The sequence below is a fragment of the Leucoraja erinacea genome, chromosome 9 (genome assembly GCF_028641065.1).
Source record: "Leucoraja erinacea ecotype New England chromosome 9, Leri_hhj_1, whole genome shotgun sequence".
NCBI lineage: Eukaryota > Metazoa > Chordata > Chondrichthyes > Rajiformes > Rajidae > Leucoraja > Leucoraja erinaceus.
In genome coordinates, this window is record NC_073385.1 from 56,691,623 (window position 1) to 56,706,296 (window position 14,674).

General features: G+C 39.4%; 1 protein-coding gene across 3 annotated transcripts in view; it reads right to left on the bottom strand.

The window, feature by feature from the left end:
* LOC129700408 (phosphofurin acidic cluster sorting protein 2-like) overlaps positions 1 to 14,674 on the bottom strand; it is a 225,741-nt gene that overhangs the window by 30,368 nt on the left and 180,699 nt on the right. For 2 of the 3 annotated variants that reach the window (XM_055640862.1, XM_055640860.1), the window contains exons 14-16: positions 6,123 to 6,173; positions 4,949 to 4,981; positions 48 to 152 (exon numbers count right to left, since the gene is read on the bottom strand). In XM_055640862.1, the coding sequence (XP_055496837.1) occupies positions 48 to 152; positions 4,949 to 4,981; positions 6,123 to 6,173 (189 nt within the window). The remainder of the gene's footprint in view (positions 1 to 47; positions 153 to 4,948; positions 4,982 to 6,122; positions 6,174 to 14,674) is intronic. The other variant, XM_055640861.1, reaches the window with a different exon arrangement.

Sequence of the window (14,674 nt, forward strand, 5' to 3'; positions counted from 1 at the left end):
AATGTTGGAAAATACAGCAGAAACATACTCTCCAAATTGGTACATACCTGTCCCTGCCAGTCTGATGTATTGATCAAAATGATGTTTTCCGGCAACTGCTCATCTGAAATCAGGATGTGATTTAACTGGTCATAAACTGTTTTCCGGGGGATCTGGAGCACAAACAGAAAATACAAAGACTGAAATGCAAACATGGTTCATAGTCTGATTTGAAAGATGGAGCCAAAAATCACTCCATTTGATTTGTCATTTCACAAATAATTATTTAATATACCAAGGATGTTCACAAATTAATTAACATTGGAACAGGCCAACCAACCCTCTCTCCATTGCACCAATCAATGACATGGACGATTAGTATCTTAACTTCTTTCACCTACGCAAGCTGCATATCCTTTATATGCTTGGAAAACAACAATCTCAGTTACAGTTTTAAATGCATTGAAAGAATATCTTTAGATTGTAAAAGGTTTCTACATAGTCATAGAGATATAGAAAAATAGGCCCTTTGATCCAACGACCAGCTGACCAAGTTGTCTACATGAGCTAGACCGATTTGCCAGTTTTTGGCCATATCCTTATCCCATATCAAAACTAAATTAAATATCCTCCTAAACATTTACTAGCCATGCACTTGTCCAAATATATCTTGAAGAATGCCTCTACCACTTCCTCTGGCAACTTATTCTACATACTCGCCACCCAATGTTCGGCATGGACTTGTAGGGCCGAGATGGCCTGTTTCCGTGCTGTAATTGTTATATGGTTATATAATGTATGAAATAGTTGCCTCTTTGGTCCCTTTTAAATCTTTTCCAACATCTTAAATCTATGACCTTAAGTTTTAGAAATTCCTACCTTGGGACAAGACAATGATCATCCTCTTTATTTATGCCTGACACGATTTTATACACCTCTATAAGGTCACTCCTCAACCAACTGCACTCCCATGAAAAAAGACCCAGCCAATCCAGCCTTGCCTTATACTGTAACTCAAGCTCTCCAATCCCGATAACATCCTCAAATCTTCTCTGCACCGTTTCCAGCTTAATGATATCCTTCCTATTGTCGAGTGACCAGAACTACATGGAATATTTCAAGGGTGGTCTCACCAGCTTTTGTACAGTTGTAACAATGTCCCAATTACTGTACTCAATGCACTGACTGATAAAAGCAAGTATGGAAAATATATTTTTCACTGTCATGTTTATTCATGTTCTCACTTTTGGGAACCATGTTCCGCAAAGTGTCTCTGTTCTACATTCTACAATACCATACCCATTTATTGTGGAAGTCCTGCCCAAGTTTAACTTGCTAAAATGCAACCTTTGGCACTTGTCCAACTGAAACTCCATTTGCAATCCATGGCCCACTTCTATAGTTCACATAGATCTGGGTGAAATCTTAGACAAGCTTCCTCACTGTCCACTATACCACCAATTTTGGTATAGTCTGCAAATTTTCTGACCATGCCAATGTCAATATAGCTAACAAATAAACTTGACTTGACTTGACTTGGGCTCAGCACATCACTTGTGACAGGTCCAGCTTTCTCCCACCTATTCCAATTAGTCTGAAGGATCCTGAGCCCAAAGCTCATCTGTACATTCCCTCCACTGATGCCGCCTGACCCGTTAAGTTCCACCAGCACTTTGTATTTTGCTCAAGGTTCCAGCATCTGAAATTTCTTGTGTCTGCTTTTTACAGCCCTCTCATCTGAAAAACAACCCTTTACCACCAACCCTCTGCTACCCACCTTCAATACAATTTTGTATCCAATTGGCCATCTCACACTGGGACCCATGTGATCTGGACCAGCCTACCATACACTACCTTGTCAAAGGCCTTGCTTAAAGGCCATGCAAATGTCCATGCACTGCTCTCAATCTTTTTGGTCAGTTCTTCAAAAAACTCAATTTCCCACATACAAAACCATGCTGATTATTTCTAATCAGTCAATGTCTTTCTAAATGCAGATAGATCCTGTCTCTCTGAATCCTCTGTAGTAACTTTCCTACCACTGATGTCAGGCTCAGTGTGACCAGGAGTTCTCTGGTTTGTCCTCACCTGTGGCTAACGATAACACAAGTGTCTCTGCCAGCCCCCCAGCAAATTTTCCCTAGCTTCCCAAGACATCCCAGGATATACTTGGTCATGCCTCAGGGATTTATATACCTTTATGTGCTTTAAAATCACCAGCACCTCCTCTATTGCCAAATGGACATGTTTTCCTCCCCGAGTTCCTTAGCTACCATGACCTTGTTGACAATTAATACAGAACCATAAATATTCATTTAAGACTTTGCCCATCACCTGGGGCTTTATACATAGACATGTTTATCTTTCAGGGACCCTATTCTGTCCCTAATTACCTTTTCCTCTTACTGTTCTTATAGAATCTTCAGATTCTTCTTAACCTTACCTACCAAATTGATCTTATGTCCTCTTTTTGGCCTTTTGCCTTTCTTTGCATGAAGACTTTTATACTTCTGACTTTATGGTTATGTCCCATAGTTTTGGTTCTGTCAAAAGCAGAAACAATTTATTCTACCAAATCCTCTTAGCCCAATATGTTACAAGCCAAGTTAGTGTCACTTTTCAACATCTTCTAATCTGTTGATCTTTTTTAACATTTTGGTAAATCCGTGCTGGATTTCATCAACACCAATATGTTTGTTTTAAAGTGTAGTGGTAATACTGCACACACAATACCACAGATGTAATCTAATCAGTGCTTTGTATAGTAAAATCTTCCCTTTTATGTGATAGGTTAACATTCTATTCGGCTAATTTTCCTTGTGACATTGGAGACCATTCATGCTCGAGTCGAAGTTGATTCTCAAAGCATTCCCATATCCCGATTATTTTCTTCCTCCACCCAATTATCTCACATTCATAATTTCTCCCATCCAGCTACAAAGGAGGCCAATTAACCTACAAACGTGCACGTGTTTGGAGCAGGGAAGGAAACTGAAGCACACAGATAAAACCTATGTAGTGACAGGGAGAATGTGAAAAGTCAGGTTAGGACTGAACGTGGGGGGGGCGCTGGAACGGTGCAAGGCCACAGATGTATATGCTATGCCATTTAGCTACTCTACATTTATTTGTTGCTGAGTGTTAGAAGAAGATCCAGTCCCTACTGAGTCTCTTTGGATCTCCACTGCTTCGAGGTTTTCAACAATTAAGTAATGCATTTTTTGTTGGCTGTAATTTTGCGGCCATTATTTTTGGCCACATCTGATACAGCCATTTCTCACCCACAATCTATCAATGCCCTTTTATAATGTTATGTTCCCAACTACACTGTTATTCTACCAACCAGTGTGTAACTGGTGCCTTTAGATAATGGAGCTCATCATGAATGTAATAGCTGAGGCACAATCACAGACCTTTCTCCGGAACGCCCTTAAAGTGGTAATACAAGTAGACAGAGTGACAAAGAAGGCATACGGTATGCTTGCTTTCATTGATCGGGGCACTGAGTATAAGTGTCAGGAAGTCATGATGCAGGTTTATAGGACTACATTTGGAATATTGTGTACATTTCTGGTCAGCCCAACACAGGAAGATGTGGAGCCTTTAGAAAGGGTGCAGAGGAGATTTACCAGAATGATGTCTGGGTTTAGGGGGTATTAGCTACATACTTGGATAATTGTCTCTGGAATGCCAGAGGTTGAGGGGAGACCCGATACAAGTATATAAAATGATGAGAGGCATAGATACCTTAATCCTGAGGGTGGAAATGTCAAAGACTAGAGGGATTAGCTTTAAGATGAGAAAGGCATCATTTAAAGGGGATGTGTGGAGGGTGGTGGGTGTCTGGAACATGCTGCTGGGGATGGTGGTGGAGATAGACAGAATAGCGGCATTTAATAGACTTTTAAATATGCCAATGGATATGGAGGGAATGCAGAGGTATGGATTATGTGCAGGCAGATAAGATCTTGACATCACGATCAATACCGACATTGTGAGCCGAAGGGCCTGGTCCTGTGCTGTACTATTCTATGTTCTATATATGACGTAGTGACTACATTGCTTCAATTTCTGTCCATACATTATATGTCTAATCTTCTCCCACTTAGTCAGTCTCCGAACCAGGTCAATAACGTCTTCATTTTCAGGCCCTTTAATTTTTGCTAATGGTCGCTTATGCTGAGTATATTTAACATCTCATAACCAGTCGTCTTGCTACATGCAAGGGCACACGGTGAACAATGGCTACCTCTTTCCCTCCGTTACAATAGTGATTACACTGTTTGCAGCATTAGTTGCAAAATGTTTTGGAATTTCCGACAGTTATGAAATAGACAAGTTTTCTTTCTTTCATTGCTTCTTGAAAAGATGCAATTAGATTTAAGAGTGAATTGCTCATTCTATAATTACTGTTCTTAACTGCACAGACTAATAATGTTCCCCACAAAGGTTATTCAGCAGGTCTATAATTTTCCTAGTTTTCCACTCATATTTTTAAATCTGTCCCATACTTAAAAAAAGTACCATTTAGCGTGCTAGAGGGACAATTTCTGGTTCAAAAATGCTGTGAAAGCTAATGGCTAAAAGAGCTTTAATTTCCTCCTTTGCTTTCTTTAAAATTTGGCAGCAGAAACGATCGTCCCCCATGAACTAGTTACCCTCCAAGGCTATATATTTTTTCCTAATAATGTTCACCGGCTTATGTTGACATCAGTGAGTTCCAGTTTTTGATTCATTATTAATTTCCCTAAGAATATCTCTGACGTTCCATCTTTAGATCATCAACCAAAAGAGGCTAATTTATCATTGCTAAATAAGATATGATCTGTCCTTATGTTGGTTCCTGAATAAAATATTAAATCAAATATGACCATAATGTTGGCTCTAAACAAATATTATAGAATTATAGAATTAGATATTTTTATAATACATCCCAAAAGCAATTAGAAATACAATCTAAGTTGATTACCTTTCTGTGTAAAGCTACTCCACAGTGACGGATCTATTTGAAAATGAAAGTCCCTTGTTAAAATAATTTTCTTCCAAACCTCTCTAATCTCTGAATCAATAGGATTCTATCTTTTTGCTGTTACTTGGAATTGGAGGCAATTATAATAGTGGTATTTAAGAGACTTTTAGATAGGCACATGGATATGCAGGGAATGGAACGATATGGATCGCGTACATGCAGAGGGATTAGTTTAACCTGACATGTTCAGCATGGAAATTGTGCCTGTTTCTCAGTTGTCATGTTCTTCGTTCCATCAGGAGACCTGTGCACAACTCCTAGTACTATTTTAAAACCTGCCTTTCCTCAGTTTGAACTAATGACGCACTGAATGCTACCTTAACTACATTTTTCATTCCAAATGTTAAAGTGTCTTTAAATGAGAAAAGCATAATTGAAAAGATAACCAATACTGAACAAGCACGTCATTTGTCAGGTTTGTTGCAAAGTGGAAAATCAACATTTTGAATGCAGATTTTTCATCAGAATAATTACAGACAAAGCAATGAATCGCTGCTTCAAACAGTAATTTATAAGAGTTACATTTATCAACTTTACTTGAAGTTTAACTTTTCATTGGATCCAATCCTCTCAACTATCCTCATTCATTGTTGGAAAGACGCAGGCGTGTTCCAAAACTATACCCAAGCCACTTTATACACATTTCAGAAATGGGTCTTAAATTTTTGTTCCAAGTTCGAAGAAACCCGCTTCCTCCTATTCTTGGAGAATTTAAAAGCCAATTTGTATTTTGACATTCATCATTGAACTTCATCACACTGCAATAATTCAGCGTATACACATTGTGGCTACTTATAATCACCTCTCTCACATGTGCAGATTGGAAGTTGGGGTGATTGGGGGGGTGAATTTAAGTTAGTTCCAAGTAAGAGGAGACAGATACCAAATTAAAAAGCAACAGGATACGAGTTAAGTTCTTGCTTTACATCATTTGGATTGCTAGAAATGAGCCTAGTGGCCTAATGCTATGTTTTAACAAAAAGCTGTAAGCGAGTAGACACAGATTTAAAACATTCCTAATTTTCTGCTTTGCCAGACCTAAAAATTATTTCCGCAAGCTAAAGCAAATCTTTAAGTAACACACATGCAGATAAAGACTTCACCGCTCACTTACTTGAGTGAATGCGGCTCTCTTCACGCTGTTCAGCAATGTCAAAGAAGTGCCCTTTGAAGTTAAGGGATGAAATGTTAGCAGTCATACAACTTTGAAGTAAAATGTGGCAAAAAAAGAGGAATAAATTAAGTTTGGCTGGCTCTTTTTAAAATAAAGATGGAAGAAAGATTATTTTTTTTACTATGTATTACAAAATATAAGTATCAGTCAGTATTGCATTTGCACATACAAAAGCTCACCACCTCATGCCCTGTAATATTCTAGGATATCCATGCCACTTCTAGAATGTTGTAAAGGCTCATCAAGGTCACAAAAGTCCCTCATGAGAAACCTCTAGTTTTTACATAGTCTGGCCTTTATAACTCACGAGCTATCAATGTGGTTGTTTGTCGAATGCCCTTTGAAATGACCTAGGTGAGTTCAGATCTGATGTACTCCACAATTCACACAATTGAAACTCTTCACAAATTAGGTCAGGTTTTGTGCATTTTATTTTCTTGCCCTTTTAAATGAGGCCATATTGTTCAGTGGTCTCTTCACCGAGGCAAAGCGTGGTGGGAGTGTATGAGTAAATCGTGGGACTAAGATCTCCACCCTTGCTCTTCCCAATAGAAATCTAAGAGCAATGACAGGGAAGGACTTGTGGCACAGATATCTATGGGGAGATTCAAATGTTGTTCAAAAGATCGTTTGATCCATCTAAGGTTGTCCATGCTCACAAGCTGTGGATCAGTGTCGCCATTTTCAACTGTCATAGGGTTATATTTTAAAGTCACACGTAAGAGTCTCCATAAAATAAGTGGTGACATTGGTTCAGAAAGACAACACCAGAGACAGCAAGTACAACAGGAAAATAGTCCTAAAATAGTTTAAATAAAACTGATGACTAAGGTTGGAGGTTCACTTGCTGGTGAATGTTTTTGTTATCCTAATTGGGGCAAATTAGCGAAAATGCAGGAAAATGTGCAAATTATTTAATAAATAACACAAACTGGATGACATTGTGCTTTATAAGGAGGATGTAAAGAGGCTTTAAAATGATTTAAGCTAATTCAACAAAATATAATGTGCATACATATGATGTTTGCTAGTTTTGTAGCAAAAACAGAAATGCAGAGCATTAGTTAAAAGGTGGCTGGGACCATTTATCAAATGTTGATGAACATTGGGAGCTGGTGCCCTAGTTCAGAAGTCACTGAGAGCAAGCAAGCATACACATGCAGCAACCAATTAGAAATGCAAATAGTATGCAACAGTAAAGGAGCAAGTGTAAAGGAGCAAGGATACCTTACTACAATTATGAAGGGACGTGGTATGGCCCACTCCAGGAATGCTATTGAGGAGATATACTTCCCAACAGATAACAGCCAAATCCAAAATAAAACTGATGTTACAATGAGACAGAGTTAAAGGGGAGGGAATGGGGAATGCAGGTGGATAACAGAAGGCGATCTGGTAAGCAATGTTGGGAAATTTAACAGCTTAGGGGAACAGGTAGGTTTTGAAGATTTTAGCAGAAGTGTTATGGAGAGTAAATGGAAAGTGGAATTGAGACCACGATCAGACCATTCATGGTCGTATTTAGAATGGAACAGGTTAGAGGGTTGTTCTTGCTACTATTTCTTACTTTCTTATGGTACCTGTGACACAGGTATAAGAATGTCTGTTGGAAAGGGGTGAAGCCAGTTTGGCAGAGGATGAAAAGCTGAGCACAACTTCAGAAATGAGGGAAGCAAACTTGGAATCAGAGACCAAGGCATCAGTAAGCGAGATTGGAAGCTAGAGGAAATAAAGGCTGGCGAAGAGGCAAGGAATATGTAGCCGTTCTTAATGGCACATTCTTCATTAAGAGGGATACGCCAAATAATAGATGAGTTGAGGGCACAGATTGATGCTTATATGTGTGATATCACAGCAGCTCTTTATTGAAATGAGGTAGGAACAACTGTTCCTTAGTCACAAATCTCACACGAGACTGAAGGAGGATTAAAAAATTAATGTTCAAAACACTAAAGATTCATAGCTCCAAGGAGAGGTGAAATGCTAACAGATACAATAAACAAGACATTCAAATTGAGCTGAAAAAAGCAAAAAATCGATCAATTACACAACTGAATATACTCTTGACACCAAACAATCAACGGAGACAGAAGAGCAACTATAATGGCAATTTTTTTGAGAAATACAAACAAAAGGGAAGAAATGGTACAGGATTAAACCATCCTAATGGTAACCAAGAGAGTATCATTCTAAAGAGTAGAGTGCATTATACAGATAAGATATGATTTAGCAAAATTGGGATATGATTTAGCAAAATTGCACTGGAAATAGCCACCTAAAAACGTCAGGCAGGCAAGGCAAGGCAAGTTTATTTGTATAGCACCTTTCAACATCAAGATCATTCAAAGTGCTTTACATAAAACATTAAAAGCATTGGAAAGAAACACATATGAAATGATATTTAGATGTAAAACGATTATTAGATTATTCAGATAAAATAATTACAAAATTAAAAGCAACCAAATAAAATATTTCAAATACAGTAAAACCAGGAATAGAAGTTACAGTGCAGTATAGGAAATTAATAAATTGTATTGTTTACTGAAAGGCAGTGGCAAACAGAAAAGTCTTCAGTCTAGATTTAAAAAAGCTGAGAGTTGCAGCAGACCTGCAGTTTTCTGGGAGTTTGTTCCAGATATGTGGTGCATAAAAACTAAATGCTGCCTCTCCATGTTTAGTTCTGACTCTGGGGACACAGAGCAGACCTGTCCCAGGCGATCTGAGAGGTCTGGGTGGTTCGTAGCTAAGAAGAAGATCAGAAATGTATTTTGGCCCTAAACCATTCAGTGCCATTCGAGAGAGTAATGGGGAGCATTAAATGAGACAGCACAAGTTCAGAGCAAACAGGTTTAACCTCTTTGGAAATGAATGGGGTTGCCATATCGAAACAGCTGAAAACAGCAGAAATCCAGGCAGAATGAAGTAAAAGGTAGACACAAAATACTGGAGTAACTCAACGGGTGAGGCAGCATCTCTGATGAGAAGGAATGGGTGACGTTTTGGGTCGAGACCCTTTTTCAGACTGAAGTCAGGGGAGGGGCTGGGACAAAGATAGAATGTAGGAGGAGACAGTAGGACTGGTGGGAAAACTGGGAAGGGGGAGGGGATGGAGAGGGAAAGCAAGGGCTATCTGAAGCTGGAGAAGTCAAAGTTCATACCGCTGGTATGCTCATATAATCATATAATATATATCGCTCATATAAGCGAAATATGAGGTGTTCCTCCAATTGGCGCTGGGCCTCACTCTGATAATGGAGGAGGCCCAGGACAGAAAGATCAGATTGGGAATGGGATGGGGAGTTGAAGTGCTGAGCAACCGGGAGATCAGATTATGACAGAATGAGGGGAGGTGTTCAGCGAAACGATCGCCGAGCCTGTGCTTGGTCTCGCCATACCAGCATCTGCAGTTCTTTCTTACACAGAATGAACTAAATGATATTTTACAGATGAGAGAGCACAAGAGAATCATTAAGATCAAGAGCCATTAGAGCATAATCTAACTGTGCAAACATAGATACCACAAACATAGTTCTTGATGAATACAAAGGTGGAAATGATGCAGATATTATTAAGGAAGCACAATATGAAATATTGGATGGAATAAATAGTGAGGGAAAAAATAATAACGGGTTTAAAATCATTGAAAATAGATAAAACGCCTGAATGAAATATATCTCAGACTAAGCAAGGTCGTTTATAACATAGGGTCTGATCATTGTATTCAAATTTCTGACTACAGGTATGGTGCTGGAAGGCTGCTATCATTGAACAAATATTTAAAGAGTAGTAAAGAGATAGATAAGGTCATTATAAAAACGGTCTTCCTTACTTCAGTGATGAGCGGATTATTGGAAAATTCTGTGAAACGGAACTAATCATCATTTAGAAAGGCATGGGTTAGTCATGGATAGTGGAGATTCGTTAAGAAAAGGTCACCTCTAACTATCTTGAATCAGTTTTTTTTGAGAGAGTAACAAATTGGACCACTAAGGTAGCAAGGTTGAAAAATCTTCATGGATTTTTTTGTAAGACTTTGACAAGGTCTTGGATGGTAGAATAATCTATTAGGCTTTTATTTCTGAACCTGTCGAAAATGGCAATCTAGATCTAAAACTGGCTTCATGACAAGAATCAAACGATAATGTCCGATGGGTGCTTTAGTGAATGGAGGCCGTTTCTAGGAGGGTTAATCTGTCCATTACTCGTATATGTACAGATTCAGCTTAACTTATTGTCATGTACACCAGGGTGCAATTAAATTCTTAGTTCACATGAAGCTTTGAGCGAACAATAAACATACAGTTATGATGAATATAATAATAAACACAAGTGCAAAACAGAATGGTGCAAGATTGGAGTGCAAAAATCGAGCTGTGCGGAAGAATATTAAAGCACAATAGCTAATTGAGGTACAGAGTAAGAGAACGTGGCAGCAGCCCAGGGAAGAGGGCATAAAATAGGTACCGTATTTCTCAGCAATGAAGACGCTATTTTGTACCCTAAAATAAGGCCTGAAAAATTACCTGCGTCTTGGAGGCCAAAGGCTAGGCTGTTCGTAGGCCTATAGCAGGTGTGTCAAACTAATTTTACCTCATTTTAGGTCACAGGCAAAATGCGACCTAGCATCGGAGAAATCATCCCGCGGGCCGGATCGGACCCCTTCGCGGATCGGAAGCGGCCCGCGAGGTTGACACCCCTGGCCGATAGGAAGTGTTTCACCATGGCAAATGGAAATGACCGCCACCACGGCGAATGGAAATGGCCGCCACCACGGCGAATGTCTGTTGTTTATTTTTCAAAATTTAGCGACTCAAAATGGGGGTGCGTCTTCATTCAGGCCATTCATAAGTCTGGATGTCCAGGCTTTCAAGCTCCTATATCTTCTCCCAGAAGGTAGAAAAGGGAATGATCATGGTGATAGGCAACTTTGGCAATATTTCCCGCCTTTCTTTGATGCAACACACCCATGAAGATAGACTGTATGGAAGGAAGTGACGAGCGTGTGATGGATTGGGCTGTGTTCACCACTTGCTTCAGGTTCAGGCGGTCAAGAGCAGAGCAGGTGTCATGCCAGGCTGAGATACCTACTGTCCAAATACTCTTTATGACACATCTGTAGAGGTTTGAGAGAATCCTTGTGGGGCAGGGGATATGCTGATGATACTTTGGAGAAAGGGTTAACATGAAGATGGACACAAAATGCCAGAGTAACTCAGCGGTACAAGCAGCATCTCTGGAGAGAAGGAATGGGTGACGTTTCGGCCAGTTCACTGGATGTTTTCAAGAGGGTTAGATCTACCTCTTAGGGCTAAAGGAATCAAGGGATATGGGGAAAAAGCAGGAATGGGGTCCTGATTTTAGATAATCAACCATGATCATATGGAATGGAGGTTCTGGCTTGAAGGGCCGAAAGGCCTACTCCTGCACCTATTTTTCTGTTTTCTATGTTTCTATCATAATGTAGAAGACATGATAAGTTTGCAGGTGGAACTAAAGTCAGTGGTATTATAGATTGCAAAGACGGTTATCAAAAATGACAGTATAATCTTCGTCATTTGGGAAAGGTAGGCGGAAGAATGGCTAATGGAGTTTAATGCAGATTAGTGCGAGGTGTTGCATTTGGGGAAAGTCAAACCAGGTCAGGACCATCACAGTGAATGACAGGGCCCTGGGAGCATCGTAGAGAAGAGGAATCCAGTAGTGCAAGTACACAGTTCACCGAAAATGGTGTCACTGGAGATAGGGTGTGGTGGGTATAAGGAACGAGCTGCCAGAAGAGGTAGTTGGGACAGATACGATCACAACATTTAAAATATATTTGGACTGGTATATGGACAGGAGAGGTTTAGAGAGATACGAGGCAAACATGGAACGAGTGGAGATGGGGCATCTTGATCGGCATCGATGAGTTGGGCCAAAGGGCTCGTTTCTATACTGTATGGCTCTGTGGAATATTTTGTAGGGAAGACAGCATACGTAAGAGAATACCTTGCAGATAGATGTGCAGGGATTGGCAGATTTTGAGAGCATAATATAAAAAATCCCTAATGTAGCACAACAAATGGATAACAGTTAAGAAAGATACTAAAGATATTAAACTTCATTTTTGCCAAACTGGGCTTGGGGGGTGGGGGAAGACTTTAAAGCATGTGAACACCAACATGGCCATAGTTATGGGTCATTGAAGGTTGTTGAAGGTTGCCGAAAATGTTCAACATTTCAAAAATACAGCGGCAACTAGAAAGACACTACGACTCTTTGGGCGACTGAGGAGACGACTCACGACCATACAGGCGACACCCTGGCAACATGTCGCTGGGTGAAGCCTGGATGATCATGAGTAGTCGTACCTTGATCTGGTCGCCGCTGGATTTTCAACACGTTGAAAATTTTCGGTGACCTGCAACGACCTATGACAGGTGCTGGCAGTTGCCGAAAAAAGTTGCGTAAGTGGGACAGGCCTATTAGAGTACTGTGTACTCATTCAGATCACTACACAATAGGTCACAAACACACTGGTGTTATACTGCAGATTTATGAGCCAAGACTAGAGAATTGTAATTATGAGTAAAAAACTAAGAGACCTGTTTGGAAAAGTCCTAGGGGAGATTTACTTGACTCCTATAAAATTATGCCGAGTTAACAGGAACAACCAATTTTCTTTCGCTAGGCCACTGATAACTGGGGACTTAAATTTAAAGTAATTGGTAGATGGACCCAAAGGAAAACAAGAAGAATCATGGAGGTTATTTGTAGAGGGAAAAGTCAGCCCACTTTTTTTTCCAGCTTTTGCCCCGCCTACTACAAGCTGTCTGAAGAAGGGTCCCAACCAGAAACGTCTTCTATCCATCCTCCAGACATGCCACGTGACCCACTGAAGCACTGTTATTTTCAATAACATTCCTTGTAACTTCATTCTGCCCTCTTTGCTTAGTTTGAGACGGTATTTTACACAGTAAAGTGGGTTACATGAATCTTCACAATTCCTCCATAATCCAAGTCTGAACTTGATTCTGTTTGATAAGATGACACTCTCCTCTGACTGCAGTAAACCCACATACTAATCAACTCATGAATAGCATAATCGTTCTGTGCTCGTAAAACATTCTTGCAAAGTCAGCAAGTGTGGGAGATAATAAATTACTGAGACCTATGGATTGCGATTTATTACCGACAGCAAGCAACCTGGGTCAATTACAAGAAGACAAAAAGGTGCAAGAAAGTCACGAGATTACCTTCAAGCAAGTTCTAAATCACGACACGAAGGTTTAAAATCTATGCAGATGAAAGTAAAATGTTATGTTCCATTTTATTTGTCATACGAATTTCAGCATAACCAGTGAAGTTGCTACTGGATATAATATATGCACTTACAAGAGGGAGCTGAACACAATTTTAGGTAATACGAATAAAAGCCATCATTAAAAAGAATGAAAGCACTAAAATTTCCTGCTGCATATTGGAACATTTCATTCCCGCTAGCAGTTAGAGAATTGATTTTCTTATAATAGGTTTACTGCATTGTGTTGGCTCAGAAACTCTGCAGTAGTAATCCTCCACCATGGTCAATGGGAAATATGGACTATTTAGTTGTCTGTTTTGAGAAAATCCTATGATGATATTGACTACTGAAAAGCATTACGGTGGGGGAGGTGGTGAGTGGAATGCTAACTTCTAGAGAAAAATCCATGCAAAATGAACATGGGTGCACGCAACTTTAATTTGGAACTTGTAAGCATGGAGGAAGCAATGCACTTTGATACTCACTGTTTGTGGATAGGCTTCATGCCACTTCCATGTGATCAGCTAGTCACATAAGCAAGTTTAAGGCTTTGATGGTAGGTGCATAGGTAAAGGAATCAGCCATTTATTTCTCAAATCCATTCAGTCATTTACTTTGTCGCAAATTTATTTATCCTTTAAATTGTTACTCAATAAAAACTATTAACTGTAGCTTAGCATTTTTTTGGAAGCAAACAAAGCAAGGTGAATTAATGCTTCCTGACATAACTCCAAGACAGTTCGCTCAAATTTTAAGTATAAAAAACACACATGATCTGGGCTCAAATTATCCGATCAAATCCTTAATCAACGACAAGCTTATTTATTTTTAATATAGTTAATATAATCTTAGTTTATGCAACTCATCCACTTCAGTCAGGACTGATACAGTACTAAAAGGACAACATTTTTTCCGTCTGGGTAGTTGAGAAGGACTTCTGGGCACATAACTTCTGGTAGCTTTCTATTTATTAGATTTCTAGCACCATAACTTCTTTAAAGATCTGGACCTCACATAATAGTCCTACTTGGATACTATTATATTTTATAGGCGTGTCAATAGCAACATTTTTGGATGAAATTGTATCAGACGGATGGTCATCAAAAATCGACAGGTTAGGAATCTAGAGAAGAAATTATGCAGCTACTGGCAGAGATATTTGTATCATTGATAGTCACACACACGGTGCCATAGACTGAAAGGTGGTTAA